Genomic DNA, 19,995 nt, shown 5'->3' with positions numbered 1-19,995 from the left:
CTCGTCTCTCTCTCTCTCTTGTTTACTTGTTCCAGATCTGTTCAGATCTCATCCCCTTTGTCTCTTGTTCCAGATCCAGATCCAAATCCACATCTAGGCTAAGGTGGAGTGTCTTGAACCCATCTTGTTCTTATGTACTGTATACTCCTTTATGTTGGAGTTAGGTTTGATTAGACCATGTTTGAGAGTTAGGATGATAGAACATGGTTATTACTAGGTTGATAGATGAATGGATCATGATGCATAAGAACCCTCATACTGTTAAATGGGACTTAATGAACTGTCTTGTGTTGTTGTGGTGATGATTGATTGGTAATCGATACTTGTATGTTTGGATGTGTAGTTCCATGAGTGGTTTGTGATTAAAGCTAGGATGCTAGAAAGAAGTGAATGCTAAGATGATAGATGACTACTGGTTGTTATTGATACTGTAAGTGAAACATGAGTGTGATGTGTATTGTGTGTGACACCGATAACGGGTGGCGTCTAGTGAATGAGTTCAAGTACGAGTCTAAGTGTAAAGGAAAGTGAATGAGAATGAGAATGGATAAGTGAAAGTGAATAAGGATGTGAAAGGATAAGTAAATGTATAAGTGAATAACGTTAAGGTTAAGCATGGGTTGGGAAATCATATAGAGTCTAGAGGGAGTACGTGGGGTAGTAGTTCTACGCTAGGCATCCATAGGAGCTGTGGTGGAATCCATAAGAATATGGAGGCACCCATAGGAGCTGTGGTGGAATCCACAAGAATATGGGGTAGAAGTCTAGCGAGAGCTACCCACGGAGAAAAGAGAAAAGATGAGCCAGCCGCGAGAGGCGGGATATAAAAACGTGCATTATAGAGTCCTTAGTTCATGGTCGGGTATCTGGGTGTTAAAGGTGTCATAAGATTGAGTCGGTCTTATATGTCGAGTCGGTTAAGTCTATGGTTTGACGTGTGTGACAATGAGTGAGATCATTGTACTGATTGATCGCTAGGTTGTTAGAAATGTATAGAATTGAATGTGTGGAAATAAATGATGATGATATGAAATGTTAAGATGCATCAACTGATTGTAGTGGCTAGTCAGCCCTAGTTCCCGCATAGAGTAGTATAGAGTGTCATGCGGGCAGACTGGTCTAGAGTCACTTCACTGAGTAACTTGTTGCTCATCCCTCCATTTCCATTTTCCTGTGCGAAGGACTGTAACTAGAAGTATATGGATGTGGGTGTGACGGTATTTCAAAGAAGGTTATGCGTCCGTCGACTCTTGGGACCAGTAACGGAACACGTATGGTTGTTTAAATGAGTAGACATGTGTCTATAACGCCTTTTCGATAACCCCGGTCGGACGCCGGGGGATCGGGCCGTTACAGTGGCCTCCATTTTTTTTCTTTCTAAAAATTTTCTTCTTCTTAACTGTATTAGCTAGTATGACAAGTTCACCTGCCACATCTCACGAAACTAACTGTAGCAAAGAATAACCAAACGTAGCAATGCGTGGCAAATGTTGCTACGATTTGCGATGATACTGCCGTGGGAAAGAGATTTTTTTTTTTAATAATGATATAAGATTGCCACGGTTTATAATCGTGGTAAATTAATAGGTAATCCAAAAAAAAACGTCCCACCAATCTACTTGTTTACAGATAACAGATGGCAGTATAAAAACAAAAAAAAGCCACAAAACATTTTCGTGGCAAATATTGTGGCTAGTCCACCGAAAGATACGTCCCACCAATCAATTCCTGCACAAATGGCAACGAAAAAACACGTAACGATTGTTTTTCGTGGCAATATTCGTGGCTTTTTTTCGAAATTGATTTCCCATCGGTCAGAGACAATACAATAAAAAGGATAACATATTCCTTGCGGAAGTACAAGTTAATATGGAAGGAGACATTGAGTCAACCCATATTTTGGAGAATTTGATGGAAGCACCAATAAAGAGCAGTATGAAGATAGAATGTTTCAATCGTTCGAATCCACAAATCAACTACTATATCATAGATGTGTTGAAGATATTTCTCAATCTCAACTATATTTGGGATCACATGCATGAATAAAATATCACAGTTTATATTTTTGATTGATTAAGACAAATAGTATCAAATAAGACATGTTAAGTTACTACAGATTGGTCTAATCAAAATAGAATAGATTACAAATAATCAAATAAAAATCTTAATATTTTGATTTTATTGAAGGACTCCTACTAGTTCCTACTAGTAAATGATGGTGGATTTTGTGCTCTAAAAAGCAATACATCAATAAATAAATAAACTAAACTCAACAAAAAAAACTAACATAAATACAAATTAGATTGATTCCATCATTCAAAACATTTGATTCGATCATTCGAAACATCCAAATAGTCGTCAGCTAACGCAAATAAACCAAACCAAGTACCGTAATATATATTATACTACCAAGTATCGTAATATATATAATTTATACGAAAGAGACAATTAAGAGTGATTTAAGAAATGTTTAAAGTTGCAGCTTATGTCGCGCCTAGATGTACACATTTAAAAAAATATGGTAATATTTTTTTTTAAATCGCTTAGAAGTTATAATATAATAGTAATAAGATAATATAAATATTAGGAATTATAATATTAAGATAAAATAAATAATAGAATACAATAAGGGCAATTTTCTCAAGTAGTTCATTTTAAGGTTTTGTCACAAAAAATCTTTAAAAAAAGAAAATTACCAAAAGAAATTTCATCAAAGAGGAAAAATATGATTCTACTCATTGCTTTATAGATTTATAAATAATAATAATAAAAAATATGTATAATTTCGAATTATATGTTTTCAATTTGAACTTCTTATAATCTATTTCGTTTTTTCAAATTTCTTTTTCGAATTCAAAAATTATTTTTAAAATTATTTTTCAAAAAGTTATTCTCAAATTTTTAATATTTATTTTCTATTTTTAAAATTTTTAAACCTCACGCCAAAACTCTACCCCTTAACTATAAACTCAAAGTCTAGAAAAGTATATTTATCATTCAATAAAAAATTTTTTGATCATTTTTTTCTTTGAATTTCTTTTTCTGTGAAAATAAATTAAAAATGCTATCGTAGAGAACTCCTCATACAATAATATATATTTAGTTTAATTCATAATTTTGTATATACCAAATTATATACTTAGTATAATGTTTTATTTATAAAATACTTAAATCACTTGAATAATAATTTAGATTTTGATCAAATATTTTATGTGTTAGACATTGAGTCACACCATCTAGTAAGCATCTAATTATTTTTTACACTGCCAAAAATAAAAAAATACTTACAAACTAACACTCCAAATCATAAATTATAAGATCTCATGTTGGGTCGGTTCAAATTAACTATCAAGGACACAAACATATTAGATCTTTGGTTCTCTATAAATTAATATTCGAGAAATTAATAAACACGATAAATTAATTTGTTGGTTTTGAATTAGATCGATTCAAAACCTGACACATCTTAGACACATCCCATGTAAATATAATAAATAATGAGAAAGTTTGGATAAATACATACTTATAGTGTTTATTATCTTAGACACTGAGTCACACCATCTAGTAAGGATAACTATTTCTTTGACACTGCCAAAAAAGTACTTACAATTAAATCTCCAAATGATAAGAAACTAATGATGTAAAAGAATGAAAAAGCCTAGATAACTGAGATTAAAAAGAAGACAGAGCATTTCTTATTTAAGACCATTTCCAATCTATTTTTTTTTTCAAAATATAGGAATTTTAAAATGAATGTTTTGTTTTTTTTGTTTTTGTAACATAAAATAAATATTTGTTGCTCCAATATGTTAATGTATAATAGAAAATGTTATTTTTATTATTATCGAATGCTATTTCTTGCTTCTATATTTAAACTGAAAAAGTATAATTTTTATAATAAAAAATATAACATTTATTTATTATACAAAAATATATTGAAGTAAAAAACCCATTTTTATTTACAAATTTTTCAGTTATCAAGAAAATAGAAGTAAATTAGATATGCTCCAGTAAGATAGTTTTGCCTTCAACATCTCTTGGGTGACGAGATGGAGTTATTATGCTAACTTTTTTTTTTTTTTTTGAAAATAATTATTATGCTAACTTTTAGCGTAAGAAACCGAGTTGAGTGTTAAGTTCACAAAAAAAGAAGGGTTTTCTGTAAAAAAACTCTCGAAGATAGTTTTTTTTGCTTATTAAACCGCAAATTTGAAAATCCACAGGTCAAAGCACGAAGTAACGGTAAATCCGCAATATAATCATCAATCGTGTATATTTTTAACTGAAATAAAAACGAAGTAGTTTTGAGCAATTTATTTTTTACAGAAAAATGCATAATACGAGGATGAAACCCGGGTCACTGGTAAAACTAGATAGGTAAAACCATGATCAACCGAACCAATTATGCTCTCATGTTTCTTTTGTTAACCGTTGAACACAAACTGTCTTATACTACATGTATTCTTCTTCTTCCTCCTTCCTCTGCACATGATTCTTGACACATCCACTAAATCTATCTCAAACATAATTACAGAACAGTGAACATTTTAAGAAACATGAACTAAAATAATTAATCAAACAATACCGCGTTTCACACATTCCCAAAAAGTATCTTCTAAAACTCTTTAGTTAGCATCATTAAACATGAACTAAAATTCGCATGAGCACGTATTACAGAACACTGCCTCTCTCCCAAACACAGATACAGAACAACAATATTGAGAATTCGCAACAGTGCACTCAGATCTTAAGTTTTTCAATATTCAATTTCAAAAACTTATGTAGTGAGAGAGACCATGATGGGCGAGATCTAGAGAGGAGCAAGGAGAGCGAGATCTAGAGAGGAGCAAGGAGAGCGAGGTGGAGCGAAAGAGCGGCACAGAATCAGAAATAACCACAACTCCTCCTTCGTCCTTAGGGCTCATTTGACAGACGAGGACTCCGTTGACCGCGCCATCTTGTGTCGAAGAGAGTACAGAGGAAGGAGGAAGAAGAAGAAGAATACATATAGTATAATAGAGTTTGTGTTCAGCGGTTAACAAAAGAAACATGACAGCATAAATGGTTTGGTTGATCATTGTTTTACCTATCTAGTTTTAGTGACCCAGGTTCGCTTCTCATATTATGCATTTTTTACAGAAAAGTAAATTGTTGCTCAAAACTACGTCGTTTTTATTTCGGTTAAAAATATACACACTCTTATACACCTATACAAAACTGAGGACTATATTGCAAGTTGACCGTCACTTCATGGTTTGACATGTGGGTTTTTAAGTTCGCGGTTTAATACGCAAAAAAAATTGATCTTTGAAGGTTTTTTTACAGAAAACCCAAAAAAAAGACCAAGTTGAGTGTATTAATCCAAACTATACTTTTTTTAATGAATATAACATTATCGTTAACATTATTGGTAAAGTCTTTTTTAAGTCTTTTTTATTACAGGTAGAAGTGTTGGCTGACTCGCAGATACAGAAAACAGATTAATTAACCAATTCTTATTCCTGGCTCAAGAAAATTATGGGTTTCGATTCAGAACTATTTGAATTAAAATAATAATAATTTAGTATCGTTAACCTAAAGAATATTATCTATCTAAAATACTTCTTTATACTCTATTTAGTTATATAATTAATAATTTGTGAAACTATTATGTTATAACCTGAAAAATATAAACTACATTATATTAACAAAAAAATAATTTTTATTGAGTAAAATAAAAAAAAAGTAAAAGAAACTTTCACAGAGTTATTTTTGAATTCACCCCATAGGGTGAGGATCAAATTCGATATTTTTTAAAAAAGAAAACAAAATATTATCAAATTATATTATGTTTTTAAAATAAAAAAAAAGTAAAAAAAAAAATAGTAGTTACAGAAAAAAAAATTAAAAAAAATCTTTTTAACGTCACCAGCAAAACACTAAACCCTAAATCCTAATCCCTAAACCTTAAATCTTAAACTTTAAACCTTTGGGTGAATCCTAAACCTTTGGGTAAACCCTAAATCCTTTGATAAACTCTAAACCCTTGGATAAACCCTAAACCATTGGATAAATCATAAACTCTAAATAAAAACACTAAACCCTATAACTCTATACCCTAAACCCTTGAGTTTTTTAGTGTTTAGTGATTTTGATTTAGAGTTTAAGATTTATCCTAGAGTTTAGGGTTTACCCAAGAGTTTAAGATTTAGGATTTAGAGTTTAGAGATTAGGATTTAGGGTTTAATGTTTTGCTGACGACGTTAAAAATATTTTTTTTGTAATTACTACTATTTTTTATTTATTTCTTTTTACCTTTTAATTTTAAAAAGATAGTATAATACAATATTTTGTTTTCTTTTTTAAAAAATATTGAATATGAAATAACACAATTCTATTGTTTGGTGAATCTAGAGGTTGTGATCATCGCGTAAATAATCATCTAATTTAAAAAAAAAATCACATAATTTTTGCAGAGTTGCAAAAAGGAACAGAGTGATAAGAGGGAGCAGATTGAAAAACAGAGCAATTTAAAAATAGCATAAACATCATCTTTGGAAAAAAACTGAAACATTTTCGTGTATCTTTTTCCTTCATATATGATATAAATATTTACACATATTCTTGTCTTTGTATTCAAACTGCATCTTGCTCAGCAACTGCAAACCTTCTCCTGGTAACAGAGTACTTAAATTTTACTTTCTTTTATCCAACTCATCAGTTTACTCTTTTTTTTTTAGCACCCGTTGACTTTCTTTAAGTCCTCTTATTCTTCAGCCCTTCTGTTGATTGCTTGCATTAAAAGTACACCCTCTACAGCTAGTCAGAATGGTCCATGGAGTAACGTCACATGTGATTAAATCTTAATTGCGGACATAATTCCCGTCATAATCACGATAGTAGAGCTGTCACGTTCACTTTGTTGTGATTATTTATATGGTCGATCGTACAAAGTAATCCCTTTCAAGTAACCCATCGAAACGTTTCTCCTCCCAAAGCCAAACTCCAGATTTTCCGGTCACAAGGAAGATGTCAGGTAACGCCCATCTCTTCTGCTTCTTCTGTTTTATCGATTTTTGTTAACATAATATAATATAAAGTTCTTTACAGGACCAAGTGATGTTTCTCGGAGCTTGTGGCTGGCACAAAATCCGAGCAAGAGATGGGGAGAGCTCTTCTTCCTCTTCTACACTCCTTTCTGGCTCACTCTCTCCTTGGGAGTCATTGTTCCTTACAAGCTTTACGAGGTACGTTTCTGTAAGATTATCAATATATTTTCATATGAAGTCTTGTTTAGCTCCATGCAACTAGCTATTCACAGTTGGAAACAATTAAAATTTTATTTGCCAACAAGCAGACATTCACGGAGTTGGAGTATCTGCTTGCGGCCTTGGTTTCAGCTGTTCCTGCTTTCTTGATACCAATGTTAGTTATTGGAAAGGTTACAACTTCTTCTTCTTTCATTAATCCATTTTCTTTTTATTTTGTCGCCTTACCTTGGACTAGAAGTTACTCTTAATGGAAAAATTTGAAAACATCTAAAGAGGGTATTGTGCATCTACTAAATGCATGTAACCTGTTTTTAACGAAGATCTTTATGTTATTTGGTTGTATAGAAGCTATGATGACTGTGTTACGGTTTGAGAACTCTGTTTCAGTGTGACCAAACATGTTGACTTGTTGTTCTATAGCCATGATCATCTACTTGTGTCTCTAACTGATAGTTAACCGCTATTGTCTTCCTTTCTTCAGGCCGACAGAGGCTTATGCTGGAAGGACCGTTATTGGGTTAAGGCAAACTTTCTTCCTTCTCTCTTTTAATTTTAAGCTATTTGGTTTACCAAATCACATGTAGAGAAACTCTCGCTGCATATTTCTTAGTTATTTTCCTAAACATGATTAATATAATACCAGAAAATCTTACACATAAATATTACATCGAAAACTCTCTTAATATTTACTCATCTATTCAACACTTTCTTTATTATGTTTTTGACATTAATAAAGTTTAGTTTAATATGGTGCCATCTAATCTATTAAAAGGAGAGTACAAAATTGGATTACGATCTCCTAGTTTTACCAATTATTTACAATGACATACCATTGAGATATTTATTGAACTTATATTTAATTATGTTTGTTTTTTCCTAATTTAAATTATAGATTTCTTTAATCGAATCTTAACCGGAATATATTTCCATAAACGTTTGAAAATATGGTTAATGTTAAGAATATTTAGTGTTAATGATGTACAATTTTTTTTACGTATATATAAAAAAAAAAAGCAAACATCTGCGCGGTTTCGCGGGTTAAGGTATAGTTAATTTCTTAATAATTACAGTGGCGAGAGTTTGATATCTCATCCGTTATTGTATCAATTAAGGACTTTATTTCTACCACAGGCAAATCTCTGGATAATTATTTTCAGCTATGTGGGAAACTACTTTTTGACTCACTATTTCTTCCAAGTTCTTGGAGCGTCATATACTTTTCCGGCCTGGAAAATGAATAATGTAAGCAAACACACATCTAACCTCGGCTTTTCTCCATCGTGTGTGTGTGTCTGTGTTTTATTGTTTCCATGAGCTCATGATGGCAGGTTTTTGTGCTGAACAGGTGCCTCACAGCACATTCTTCATGGCACATGTTTGTTTCCTCTTTTACCACGTTGCATCCAACATTACTCTTCGAAGGCTACGACATTCGATTTCTGATTTACCAGATTCTCTGAGATGGTGTTTTGAGGCTGCATGGATACTGGTCTTTTCTTATTTCATTGCATACCTGGAGACTGTTTCTATTGTCAATGTATGTTGTGGTGTTCATTTGTTTGGTACTTTTTCTCAGGGCATATTAGTTCTTTAGTTTTTTGTTTCTAGCTAATCCCGGAAACCATAGAAAGCAACTTACTTCGTGCTTTATGAAGTAGTAGCTTATTGATAAATTATTCTTGTATATATTAGGCTTAAAGGCTATATATGTTTAGCTAGTAAAACCATTCTAGAGTCTTCTTTGGATATTACTTGAGAACAGGTTTCATATGTTTTTGTTTTGTTTCCAAACATATGCAGTTTCCTTACTATGAGTTTGTGGACCGAAATGCCATGTACAGAGTTGGATGTTTGTTCTATGCCTTATACTTCATTGTGAGCTTTCCAATGTTCTTCAGGTAAAGAGACGCCTTAAACAAGACTGATGCCTATTGAAACTGGTCTATAGTGTTACTCTGTCCTAGATTTTTTCATCTCCTTCTCATATGCGTTTTTTCATTGGTAATGGTGGTATTGCAGGATGGATGAGAAATCAAGTGATAAATGGAATTTGTCACGTGTGGCTATTGATGCTTTAGGTGCTTCTATGTTGGTAACGATCATTCTTGATCTATGGCGTCTTTTCTTGGGACCTATAGTTCCCCTACCGGAGGGAAAAAGTTGCCTTCAGTCTGGATTAGTATGGTTTTCCCATTGAAGGTTGAAATATGGCTGTTTCGACCAATTTGGGGACTGAAAGATAAGCCTGCACGAGAGATTCCATTTGCACTTTACGGAATTGGGAAGTAGATGATACGATTATGGGCATGTTTATAACGTTTTTCTTCTTCCAGATGACACCTGCTTTGATACATTTCTTCTGCTTTCTCTCATATGGTTTACTTTGTAAGAATATTTTTATGAACCCTAAGATCTCTAAACATCTAGATTAATTACATAATTGAATTATATGAAACTTCATAGACTTGCTTGCGTTCATTGTGTCTGAAAAATCTTCTTTAATCGAGTGTATCCTAATTGGAAGACGAACACCTAAATCTTTTAATATAATTTTTTTAATTTCTCTAGCTTTGCCTATAGGTTATGTGTTGATTTCAGAATGTCTTTTACATAAATCCAAAGACATATATTTGAAGTTGGAGGAGAACATAATTATTTTCCAAGGTTTACTTAAAATACCAACTGTCCATCAAAATATTGATAAATTAGAATTATTTATTTATTTCTGACTTAATTGATCATCAAATAAAATAAAGAATAATAATCATAATAGTAATAAATAAAAACGTTATAATTTAATTCGTCGTAAAATATGATAAAAAATTATGTGTACTGATGACGAAAATATGACTCAATTCCAGTTAGGACAAAATTCTATATATTTGTTGATATAGTTAATGCAAAATTACCTTACCTAAATCGTTCTTTGTTACAACATTTTCAATTTCAGTTCGTGTTAATATATATCACATGGTTATCTTAATCAAAACTTTTACTAGGTTATTTTACGTTCGAATCCCCTATATATTATTTGTGAAACATTACAGCTTATTTTTGTAGCCACGTGTCATCATTAAGATAATTCTTAAAATTATTAGAAAAATATGTTGGTCCATCTAATTATATAATAAGCTTTTTATTAAACTAATCATAAATTCATTATTAATGTCATTTATTATTTCTTTAAATAAAGATTACGGAATTGCCTAATGTGGCTAAAGTATATATGACAATTAATGATTTTGAATAATAAAAATCTGATAAAAAAATAATGTATCATCTATCAAATTTGTTTAATTTTAAACTATTAAAATAATTTAAAAAAATCACAATAACCATATTATAAAAATTTAGATTTTTCTTTATATGTTATATTTTGAATTTTAAAAAACTACTATAAATTACTAAAACTGTTAAAAGTCTCACATTCAAATTTTGCGATCCATGGTTTAAAATTTTTGTTATGACAAAATACAAATGATTACAAAATCATATAAATAAAAGTTTAATTTAATTAATCATTAAGATTTAAAATATATATGTATATATATCATTCTAAATTAAGCTATAAACCATATTGAATAAATAAATATTTTAATTTCAAAATTTACTTTGAATAATTTTTTTTGATAAAAGTTTTGAACTAACATTGATAAATTTTTTAAAATTATAAATTACTAAAATTATAAATTACTAAAATTATTAATCGCACAATGAAAATTTTGTTATCAGTAATTTAAAGTTTTTGCTATTAAAGATACACATGATCAAAAAAACATATGAATAGAAAGCATCATTTAATAGACATTTATTTTAAAAATATACTATGTATGTTAATATCATTTAAATTTAATTACATATCCTATCAAATTTTTTAAAATATTGTTTGGATTAATAAAATTGATTTATACGTTCGCACCAATTTAATTATATATGTAATAGTTACTGACTTTTAATTATTCAATATATATTTATTATTTTATAATATGTAAAAACATATAATACATAAAATAATTTATATATATAATGTTTTTGCTCATCATATTATGGATATATTATTATGATTTTTTACTCTTATTCCCAATCATATCAGTTTATCACATCAAAAAAAAAGAGGAAAATGACAAGAGTTTCCACGTTTCAATTATTATATTTTTCTTTGGTGCAACCCGTTTCAATTATTATCTTTTTTTTTACTGATTCAATTATTATATTATCTTTGTTTCTCTAAATTTGAACATTGACTGAACGACACATACTATAACCTCCATCCACCGCCAAATTTTGACCACTGACATAAACCGACTCATCAGAAGCCAAAAACAGAGCCACTTGCGCCACGTGGCGAGCGTTAAGCACCACACCCTTGAGAACCCCCTTGGCCGCAAATTCCTCCTCCACCTGCCTCGCCGTTTCCTCGTCATGGCTAGTCAACGGCGTCGCGAGCGCGTACGGTGCGACACCGTTGACTCTAATCCCATACTTCCCCAGCTCTCCACACGCCGTTCTGATCACCCCGAGCAGTCCATGTTTAGACGCCGTGTACCCGTGACGTCTCCCGCCACCAATCTCCGACGAGACACTCGTCGTACACACGATAGACCCACGCGTACCTTTCTCCACCATCACACGCGCCGCGTGTTTGATAAACGCAGCCGCGCCGCGAACGTTAACCGCCATGATGCGGTCGAACCGGTCAAGATCCAAGTCGAGGATGCTTCCCCGCGGGTCCAATATGCCGGCGTTGCTGAAAAGAACGTCGACCTTTCCGTGCTTCTCGACGGTGAACTTGACGGCGTTCTCCACTTGTGTCTCCTCTGTTATGTCGCAACGGTAGAAACTGGCTTTCTCTTTCCCGATCGAAACGGCGACGTTTCGGCCTAGCTCCTCTTGTATATCGACTATGACCACTTTAGCTCCCTGGTCGGTGAATAGCCTAGCCGCTTCGGCTCCGATACCGCTGGCTCCGCCTGTTATAATTACGATCTTGCCATCCAGTCTTCATTTCGTATATAGACAGACTAAGTACATAAATCAATCATGCAAATATGCAAAATTAAATAGTGAGAGATGACGCACTTGCCTTAGTTCCGACATTGCTGAGGGATGGATTCCAAGGGATGTATAATGTGGAGAGGGTATGTATTCGCCAATACGTTGCAGAGTTGAATTTCTTAATTTACTTTTAAAAATGCGAGATTTGCTAAAAATAACTCAGAAAGAAAATTTGAATGCACATACTGTATATACTTTAAATTCTGTCAAATATAAAAATAACATAAAATCATAAGAAAATTACAACTATTTTCTTATAATCAAACAAACAACTTATAAACACTTTTATGTTTATAGTCTTCAAAAGTATTCAAAACAATGAAGTCTTATACTATAACTCATCTTGAGAATTTTTTTTTTTTTTTGAAAAGTATATATTCATATATTTAATACTAAAATTAATTTATAAAATTGAAAAAAAATATTTTGACATTATAAATTGAAATCATGTAAATATAAATAATTCTATTGCGGCTTCTATGTTTTCTCATGGATTTCATAAGACAGGAAATGGTGTTAGAAAGGCTGAAAAATCGATTTTAAACCTTTGCTCATAAATCTTCCATATCATTTGGAGAAAAGCTAGGAAGAAGCAACATTTTATAAAAATACAAAGAGAAAAAATTAGAGATAATGCCATGTAGGAAAAGCCTAAATATTTCATTGGATGTAAGATTGCAAGTGTTGATAAGACGCGCACACACACAAAACACAACTCAATATTTACACATCCCTTTCTTCCTCCCAAAATTTATACACAAAAAAAAGTTATATAACATTTTCTGCATTAAACCAGGGAAGAACTCAACAGCTACAAGTCTATCTAATACTATTTCCATCATATCACAGAGCTGAATCTTCATGTCTTCTTCAGTAGATAACGGCCAGATCCCATCTGCTTTTGTAATCTATCACCTAAGCTAAAAGACTGATTCCAACGCCACTGTCTTGTCTGATGATGAACTAAATTGAAAGTTCTCTAACTAGGAGCCGGAACATGTAGTTTCTGGTTCCCAGGACTGCCAAAGGCAACTCAAGGAGGTCGAGCGAGTAGAGAACATGAACCTTTTTGTGTTTGACGTCTGTGTATCAGTTCTCACTGCACGCACCTTTCTTGAGTTTATCGTTCTCTGTTTCCTTCTGTACTCTTCTCTTTTCAAACTCGACTTGCTTGCAGTTTTCCTCGTGCGACCGTACAAATATTCTAACAAAGTTTTGCAGGGTGGATACAACTGCAGATTACAAGGAATTAGTTTCTCATAGGTCAAGCCAGAGACACAACTCGAAAACCCAAAAGGAGAATATGCATAGAAAACAAGAGATAAGAGGAAAAGAAACTGAATAGGTTGTTGAGTAATTTTACCTTGTTCGAACGGGACACGAGCTGGATCCTCTCCGAAATATAACGCCAAAGCATCGGCACTTCCACCCTAAGAAAATACAACGGATTAATAGCGCCTAAGCTTCTTGAAATGTTGAAAGTAAATGTGGTGCAGAAAAAGCAATAAAAAGAAGGGAGTTCTAACCACAGTTGAATAAAGAGAAGCCAAGGACCTAACTTCTCCTTCGGCTAAACTAAGAAACTCTTTCAAGTTCTGCAGCATAAAACAAGTCACAAGAAGGCTACGCAGATGATAAAAACAATAGCAATCACTAGTTAAAACAAGTATCCTGTTTTATCGTACCATACGAAAGTGTTTTGATACTGGACCATCAGTTTCAGATGTTGTGAATTCTTGTACAACTTTCTCCAACCCTTTCCTAATTGCTTGCATCTCCTCTGCTAGATATTTTAGTTGAATCTGCCATCAAAGAATATTGTCAGAGAGATTACCACTGAAGGCTTGAACGAGTGTTTCTTTCCTTACAAATAAAAGCAAAAACCTACCTTTGTTGCAGCCTCCAAGCTCACCAGGTCTTTTGGAAAATCAAGTAGCTCAGGAAGTTTTTCGGCGAGCACCTGTAAAGAGGAATGCATGTTAAGTGCAAAGAGACTTTTACATTAAAACAAGGGAAACGATTGAAAAAGCTCCTACCTTACAGAGATAGTGCATCAGAGTCATCTTACTGTTGCGGGATCTAGTGTCAGTGAGTTTCAGAAGACTATCCAAGCGAAATCCTATAGCTGAGCCTGTCAAAAAGAGAAGAAGTAGTATATATACAAAAGATACCAATAACTCTGTTAAAATAAGGCAGAGAAAAGGCAATAGATTATATTCTCACCCCTTGCGGTCCCGTGGTTCAAGGCATTGCCCAAGGAAAGTATAGTTTGCATGATTCTTTTTAGTTTAGCGGATCCTCTAACCTGGAAAGTGTAACATGCAACAGAGTCAAGAGTGGAACATGAATCCTGGTGTGGGTCACGAACAAAAATAAATCAACTTGCCTCGTTGGCTGCTTGATGTATTGTATTCAAACCTCTTCTAAGATCAGTAACCTGAAGGAAAAATGCAAAATTTTAGAAACCTGAAAGCATTACACAGATACAAAACTCCAGTTGATGCTCGTACCTGGGAATGGAACTGGATCTTGTACGAGAAAACCCTTAGCTTGGTCTCCACTCGAGGAACTTTCAGCAATTCCAAAAAGAACTATCACAAGAAAAGTCAGAATAGCTGTCAGTACGGAACTGAGAGAAGAACTTGAATTCATCTATAAATATGGATTCAGCAGACCAACCTGCTCACACCGTCCCAAATTTTCCTTATTTCCAGTGTAGCCCTAGGGAAAGCAAGACAGGAGATGTAGTAGCATCAGTGTATTACAAAAGAAGCTGTCGCTGGATGATAATAACTTAATATCAAGAAGCAGAAATAAAGAATAAAAAAATACCTTGAGCAGTTCTGCTTCTTCTTTTGTTGGACAAAACTTGATTAAATTGTCAACTTGATCAACATCTATCACCGACTCATCCAATGCAAGAACAGAACTCTGTGACCCAACATCATTCAGGTAAAAGATAATACGATTTAAAACAGCTTTTGCTCAACAACATGAGAAAATTTGTACTTACCATTAAATCAGGCAAAGGTATTTTAACTTTAGAGAGCATGATCTCACAGTTGTATGCTCGTCTGAGCTCAATCTGCAAAGCTAATAGACCAAGTTAGTTGGAAAAAAATAGAGCGACTGTAAGCTATATTCTAACAGATCTTGGAAAACTAGTAGTGTGAGAAGAGCAGAATGCTCATTGCAACAATTACCAGCTGGACTTTCTGAACTTTAGGCCGGCCACGTCGACCTGACTTCCCACCTTTGGTTTCATTGTCAGAAGTAGGAATCGCTGCTGAGAAGAGTTTCTCAAGCTCAGAGATGTCGAACTCTGGAGCACTAGAATTGGAAAGACACAGTTAGAAGATGCCGAAGCTAATATAATCAAATACTTGTAAACTAAACATTCATACGTAGCAGCTTCATCAGGTGTCTGCTGCGCCTCAGCCCATAAACTTCCTTGCAACGCCCTAGTAAGCTTCAACCAATGATACGGCTTCAAATTGGCCTTTCTCGTTTGACCCTGACCTTTAAGATTCGTCTGTAACATTCCCCGCCCCTTTAAACCCAGTGGTGGTCCAGGGACTGGAGGAACGTTTCCATTGCAGCCACCGTTTTGAGAGCGAGACAGAGCTGAAGGGGCTGGTGGAGGAGGAACGGGAGGGGCTGCAGCTGCTCCGGAAAGAGGTTTAGAACGCAAAGGTGGTGGCGGAGGAGGTGGAGCGTTAGATGTGGTTGCCACTTTCTTTGGAGGTGGCGGCGGTGGTGGCGAAGGAAAAGACGGCTGTGCAGAACGTTGAGGTGGAGGCGGAGGCGGTGGAGGTGGCCCTTGTGTTGCTGTGGAACGCAGAGAGGAGGATGCAGGACGTCGTGGTGGGGGTGGTGGAGGAGGAGGAGGAGACAAAATCTTAAGTGGCTTCAGCAGTGGCAACGTTGGTGGCTTCACAACTGTTTCTCCTGGGGGAGAGCCATTTGAAGGAGAAGCTTTAAGTATCAGCGGATGCAAAGCTGGTTGAAACGTGATGGAAGGTGATGAAGAAGAAGTAGCCTCTTCACCTTTACCTGGACCATGATCGTGTAATATTGAAGTGATCCCAAGACTAGAAGGGGAGCTGTGAAACCTTGAGACTGAAGCAGGAGACGATGCTTGTGTGGGGCAACGATTTAAAACTGGTGATGTCAATCTCGGTGAGATTATCTTCGAGTGAGCTTGTCTTTGCACAGAAACTCGAAGTCCATGCGGTTCATCGACCTTCTTAATGAGTGAGTTCGGATCTGCATAAGATCTATGACAAGAATCTGTGTCTCTCTCTTTCCACACCGGAGAGAATGCATCAGGACTCACAGCAACGTTCTCCGATATCATCAACTTGGTTTTCTCCCTAACCTTCTCAAGCGCCGATTCAATTAGGCTACGCGAGTCAGGGCTTCGAGGGGAACCTGAATCCAAGCTCTCTTGAAGGATGTTTGCTGCTGTTATTTGGTTAAAAACAGTCACAGCAACATCAGAGTTTGGATCCAACCATTCTCCATCACTAAAAATCTCCTGAACCTTAGCAAACGCTTCCATAGGTAAACCATCATTCTCCTCCATATCCGGCAAATCAACAGAGACGTGATTGTTACCAGCTCCTATCTCCGAAAATATAACCTGAACAAACACACAGAATGTTACCACTTGTATAGATACAAACAAAAAAAAAAAAGATAAAATAATCACCTCGGCTCTGAAACCTTTGGGAAACCGATCCGTTGTGTTCCACAGCACATCAACGTCATCACGGTTAAGTAGAAGAGCGTTCGATCTAAGAAACGCAGTATTGAACACAACACGAAACATCATCTCTTCCCTCTCATGATCACTATCTAAAGTAATGCACTCAAGCACCACATCACCGAGAATATGACAATTAATGTCAATCTTCACCACCTCACAATCTGCCTGCAACGGTAGACAAGAAGTTTAAGTTACTATAATGATACCCGGGAGAGAGAGAGAGACTGAATGAACATACAAACAAACAAACCACCTGCTTATAATGCTTAACATCTTTGCTTCTTTTAGGCATGGAGAAAAGGACTTTCGAAGTCCGGTCGGAAGCCATAAACGGATCCTGACCATATATTCTAAATATCGGCCGGCACCCACCCTCACCATCAAAGTCAGGAACCAGCTTAAGATTGATACAGTCCAACGTAACCGCCCGGTCCAGCGGCGGCCACTGCGAGCCAACGCTCCTACTCGAAACATACCGAAGAAACCTCAGCTGCGAAGGGAGCGGATTCAGCGGAGACATCAGCTGCAACAGCTCGCGAGGAGCATACTTATACATCATCTCAAGCGTTTTCTCTTCTCCGCTGAACTGCTTGCGGTAAAGCAAGAGGGAAGCGAGCATAAAGGCCAAAACAGGCCAGCCGCCGCGCTCGCAGTGCGCCAGCAAGATGTTCTGTTGGCTCAACAACAACCAATTCTCGCTTGATTTAAGAAAGTGATGAACTGTCTCCATTGTAAGCAAAGGGCAGCCTTCGTAGTGACGAGGGTAGTCCATGATGGTCGTCATGTCGTGCTCGGAGAGCACACTCTCCATCAGGCTTGTGCTCTCTCCGTCACGGAAATTAAAGACCATGAAGGATGCACCAGGGAACTGTTCTCTCAGCTGGCTCATTATGCGTCCCACGTAGACTCTGTACTCTTCTTCTTCCAGCATATCCGTTGTTAAGCAGCAATCAAAGACTGGGAGGAAAATATAAATACAAACAAGGATCAGCTAACCTTATAGAGACACTAACAGTTTGAACTAATTAAGAGCTAAAAAGGCACAAACTTTCTAAAAACCCAACACTTAAAATGCAGAGAGCGTACCGTAAACCCTCTCGGAGATCTCCACTAACCCTTCAGGAGGCTTTTTGTAGAAGAACTTTCTAAACAAGGCCATTGAGAGAGCTCTTCTTTTAAAGGCTTACCAGAATACAATCCCTAGAAATAATGAGCGGCTTCACCAAATGCGAGCCCACATTGCAGTAAAGGGCGAAACAATAACCCCCAAATCACCAGAAAACAAAGCGAAAAAATGTCAGGAAGAAGAAGAGGAGGAGAGATTATCTGGTTGCTGGGTCTTTAAGGAACAACACGGTGTGTGTGTTTCTTTGTAGTTTGGTGGCTTGTCTTGACATACACACTTTCAATCTCTTCTGTTTTTTTTCGGAATTGGAAACTTAGCTTTCAATCAAAACAGATGTTGATAGCTTTGCACATGCGAAGAAGAGAAAAGAGAGAGAGAGAGAGAGAGAGAGAGCTAGGTTATCATTTGGAGAGAGAGAGAAAGAGAAAACTAGGGTTTTGTTTTCCTGTAATTCGAGAGAGCAAGAAGATGATACAGCTATGTCGAATTTGAGACAGAGATTGAGGATGTCCGATTTAACAAGAAAAAGAAAGATAAGAGAGGAGGACGGACCCAAAGGATCTTTTTAGCTTTTCGAAGGACTATGATACATGTCTTCAATATTCTTTTTTTTGCTTTATTTACTTTCCTAAACATGGAAATATAATTAATTTTTCTTCGTGTTTTGGCAAATCAACTTATTTAAAAATACAGATAATCTTTGAATAAGTACACATTAGATACCATTGTTTTTTTTAAGTAATAAAGAATAATATAACATCCTTTATTGTATACACTCAAGTTAAGATCTAAGAAAAGGCCGTGCTTACACTAACTAACCTATTAACATCCGGAGTGTATATATATATGCCTTAATTGTTCGAGAGCGTTTTATGGATGTTTAGGTGGAAAGGTCTTTAGACTCGGTTAATCCGGAGAACTGGTTGAACATTGAAGAGAGACGAGAACGTACGAAACAAGTAAACACGAGGTTCATGATAACGGAAGGAGCTTTACTGAAACTATGTAAACTCTAATTCTTGTGCCGACTTTTGAGATTATCAAATATATATCATCTTCGAGCTAGTTTTTTCCTATTTATGTCAACTTCTTTCCTTTTTCATCCAAGTTGATTTATCGATCTCTTCTCTATCATGTGAACCAAGTTCAGTTTACTTGACATACCTTGTTGAGGGATGTAATTAATTTCCAAAAATAATCCCCTCCCCCGGTGTATTGTGAGAAACAAAGTAGATCTCAATGAATTGTCAAGAATGGGTGCTAAGAATAAAAATCTTGGATATCTTTCAAACATTGACAGGTTGCCATCTCGGCTTTTCCAAAGGTCCTTATTGGTTTACTGCAAACTATTTATCAGAATTTTTGGTTATTGTTGGTTTGCTCTGAGAAGTGGAATCATCGTCCATAGAAACTTGAGACTCTTCGTCTGCTTGTCTTCCGTGCCATTTCCTTGTAAATAGTAAACCCTTTACAACTCAACAAAATTTGGAGGACACCACATTGCCGAGTTTGTTTACTTTTTGGACTCGTTTTTGGTAATTCATCAAGATTGACAATTTCTCTACCAATGAACTGAGTGGTTTATTGTTGGTGATGGACTATGTCCCTCGACGACGCTCAACGATATGTAACCAAACTCTGCCTAGTTAAGAGAAAAGATGGATGAGGAAAGCCAAATCGGATTAGGAAAAAAAAAAGTTGGTAACTTCAACTATAAATAGAGAGGAACTAGATTTACCATATCATCTAAGCCAGATAGAGACAGAGAAGAGAGAGAAAGTAGATCTGGTCTTGGT

The 19,995-nt window shown here is 35.1% G+C and overlaps 3 protein-coding genes across 5 annotated transcripts; 1 reads left to right on the top strand and 2 right to left on the bottom strand.

Moving 5' to 3' along the window:
* The first annotated feature begins 6,471 nt into the window (after positions 1–6,471).
* On the top strand, positions 6,472–9,709 carry LOC106395079 (cycloeucalenol cycloisomerase-like). The gene is made up of 8 exons (XM_013835607.3): positions 6,472–7,015; positions 7,090–7,226; positions 7,337–7,420; positions 7,732–7,773; positions 8,382–8,492; positions 8,596–8,787; positions 9,051–9,148; positions 9,270–9,709. The coding sequence occupies exons 1-8, from the start codon at positions 7,009–7,011 to the stop codon at positions 9,445–9,447; spliced, it is 849 nt and encodes a 282-aa protein (XP_013691061.1). The 5' UTR covers positions 6,472–7,008; the 3' UTR covers positions 9,448–9,709.
* A 1,713-nt stretch (positions 9,710–11,422) lies between these two features.
* On the bottom strand, positions 11,423–12,799 carry LOC106396456 (short-chain dehydrogenase reductase 3c). The gene is made up of 2 exons (XM_013836851.3): positions 12,334–12,799; positions 11,423–12,249 (listed from the first exon to the last, which is right to left on the bottom strand). Exons 1-2 carry the CDS (start codon positions 12,345–12,347, stop codon positions 11,478–11,480), a joined length of 786 nt encoding a protein of 261 aa, XP_013692305.1. The 5' UTR covers positions 12,348–12,799; the 3' UTR covers positions 11,423–11,477.
* A 145-nt stretch (positions 12,800–12,944) lies between these two features.
* On the bottom strand, positions 12,945–18,794 carry LOC106396455 (formin-like protein 18). Of its 3 annotated transcripts, XM_048765008.1 has the most exons (18): positions 18,160–18,792; positions 17,327–18,030; positions 17,017–17,238; positions 16,359–16,947; positions 15,710–16,253; positions 15,509–15,635; positions 15,319–15,390; positions 15,138–15,236; positions 14,985–15,026; positions 14,816–14,896; positions 14,692–14,742; positions 14,529–14,610; positions 14,342–14,436; positions 14,194–14,265; positions 13,991–14,107; positions 13,832–13,900; positions 13,669–13,735; positions 12,945–13,537 (listed from the first exon to the last, which is right to left on the bottom strand). In XM_048765008.1, the coding sequence occupies exons 1-18, from the start codon at positions 18,230–18,232 to the stop codon at positions 13,395–13,397; spliced, it is 3,249 nt and encodes a 1,082-aa protein (XP_048620965.1). In that variant the 5' UTR covers positions 18,233–18,792; the 3' UTR covers positions 12,945–13,394. The 3 variants fall into 3 exon arrangements, 2 of the variants coding, with proteins under 2 accessions (XP_048620965.1, XP_022563871.2); XM_022708150.2 differs by having other exon boundaries at positions 15,710–16,947; positions 18,160–18,791; XR_007327193.1 differs by lacking the exons at positions 12,945–13,537; positions 13,669–13,735; positions 13,832–13,900; ... (3 more) ...; positions 14,529–14,610; positions 14,692–14,742 and having other exon boundaries at positions 14,856–14,896; positions 15,319–15,398; positions 15,710–16,947; positions 18,160–18,794.
* Between the last annotated feature and the right edge of the window lie 1,201 nt (positions 18,795–19,995).

The sequence above is a fragment of the Brassica napus genome, chromosome C8, assembly GCF_020379485.1.
Source record: "Brassica napus cultivar Da-Ae chromosome C8, Da-Ae, whole genome shotgun sequence".
Lineage (NCBI taxonomy): Eukaryota > Viridiplantae > Streptophyta > Magnoliopsida > Brassicales > Brassicaceae > Brassica > Brassica napus.
The sequence above is the reverse complement of the archived record's forward strand: the minus strand, read 5'-3'. Positions and strand labels throughout refer to the sequence as shown.

What these genes read in the sequence shown, in the direction of transcription:
- LOC106395079 (XM_013835607.3), top strand. An exon ending in CAATGTTAGTTATTGGAAAG is followed by an intron (nt 7,421 to 7,731) that starts GTTACAACTTCT and finishes TCCTTTCTTCAG; the next exon opens with GCCGACAGAGGCTTATGCTG. An exon ending in CGGCCTGGAAAATGAATAAT is followed by an intron (nt 8,493 to 8,595) that starts GTAAGCAAACAC and finishes TGTGCTGAACAG; the next exon opens with GTGCCTCACAGCACATTCTT.
- LOC106396455 (XM_022708150.2), bottom strand. Translation starts at nt 18,232, where the DNA reads ATGGCCTTGTTTAGAAAGTTCTTCTACAAAAAGCCTCCTGAAGGGTTA. An exon ending in GATCTCCGAGAGGGTTTACG is followed by an intron (nt 18,031 to 18,159) that starts GTACGCTCTCTG and finishes TTTTCCTCCCAG; the next exon opens with TCTTTGATTGCTGCTTAACA. An exon ending in CTTCTCTTTATTCAACTGTG is followed by an intron (nt 13,736 to 13,831) that starts GTTAGAACTCCC and finishes GTATTTTCTTAG; the next exon opens with GGTGGAAGTGCCGATGCTTT.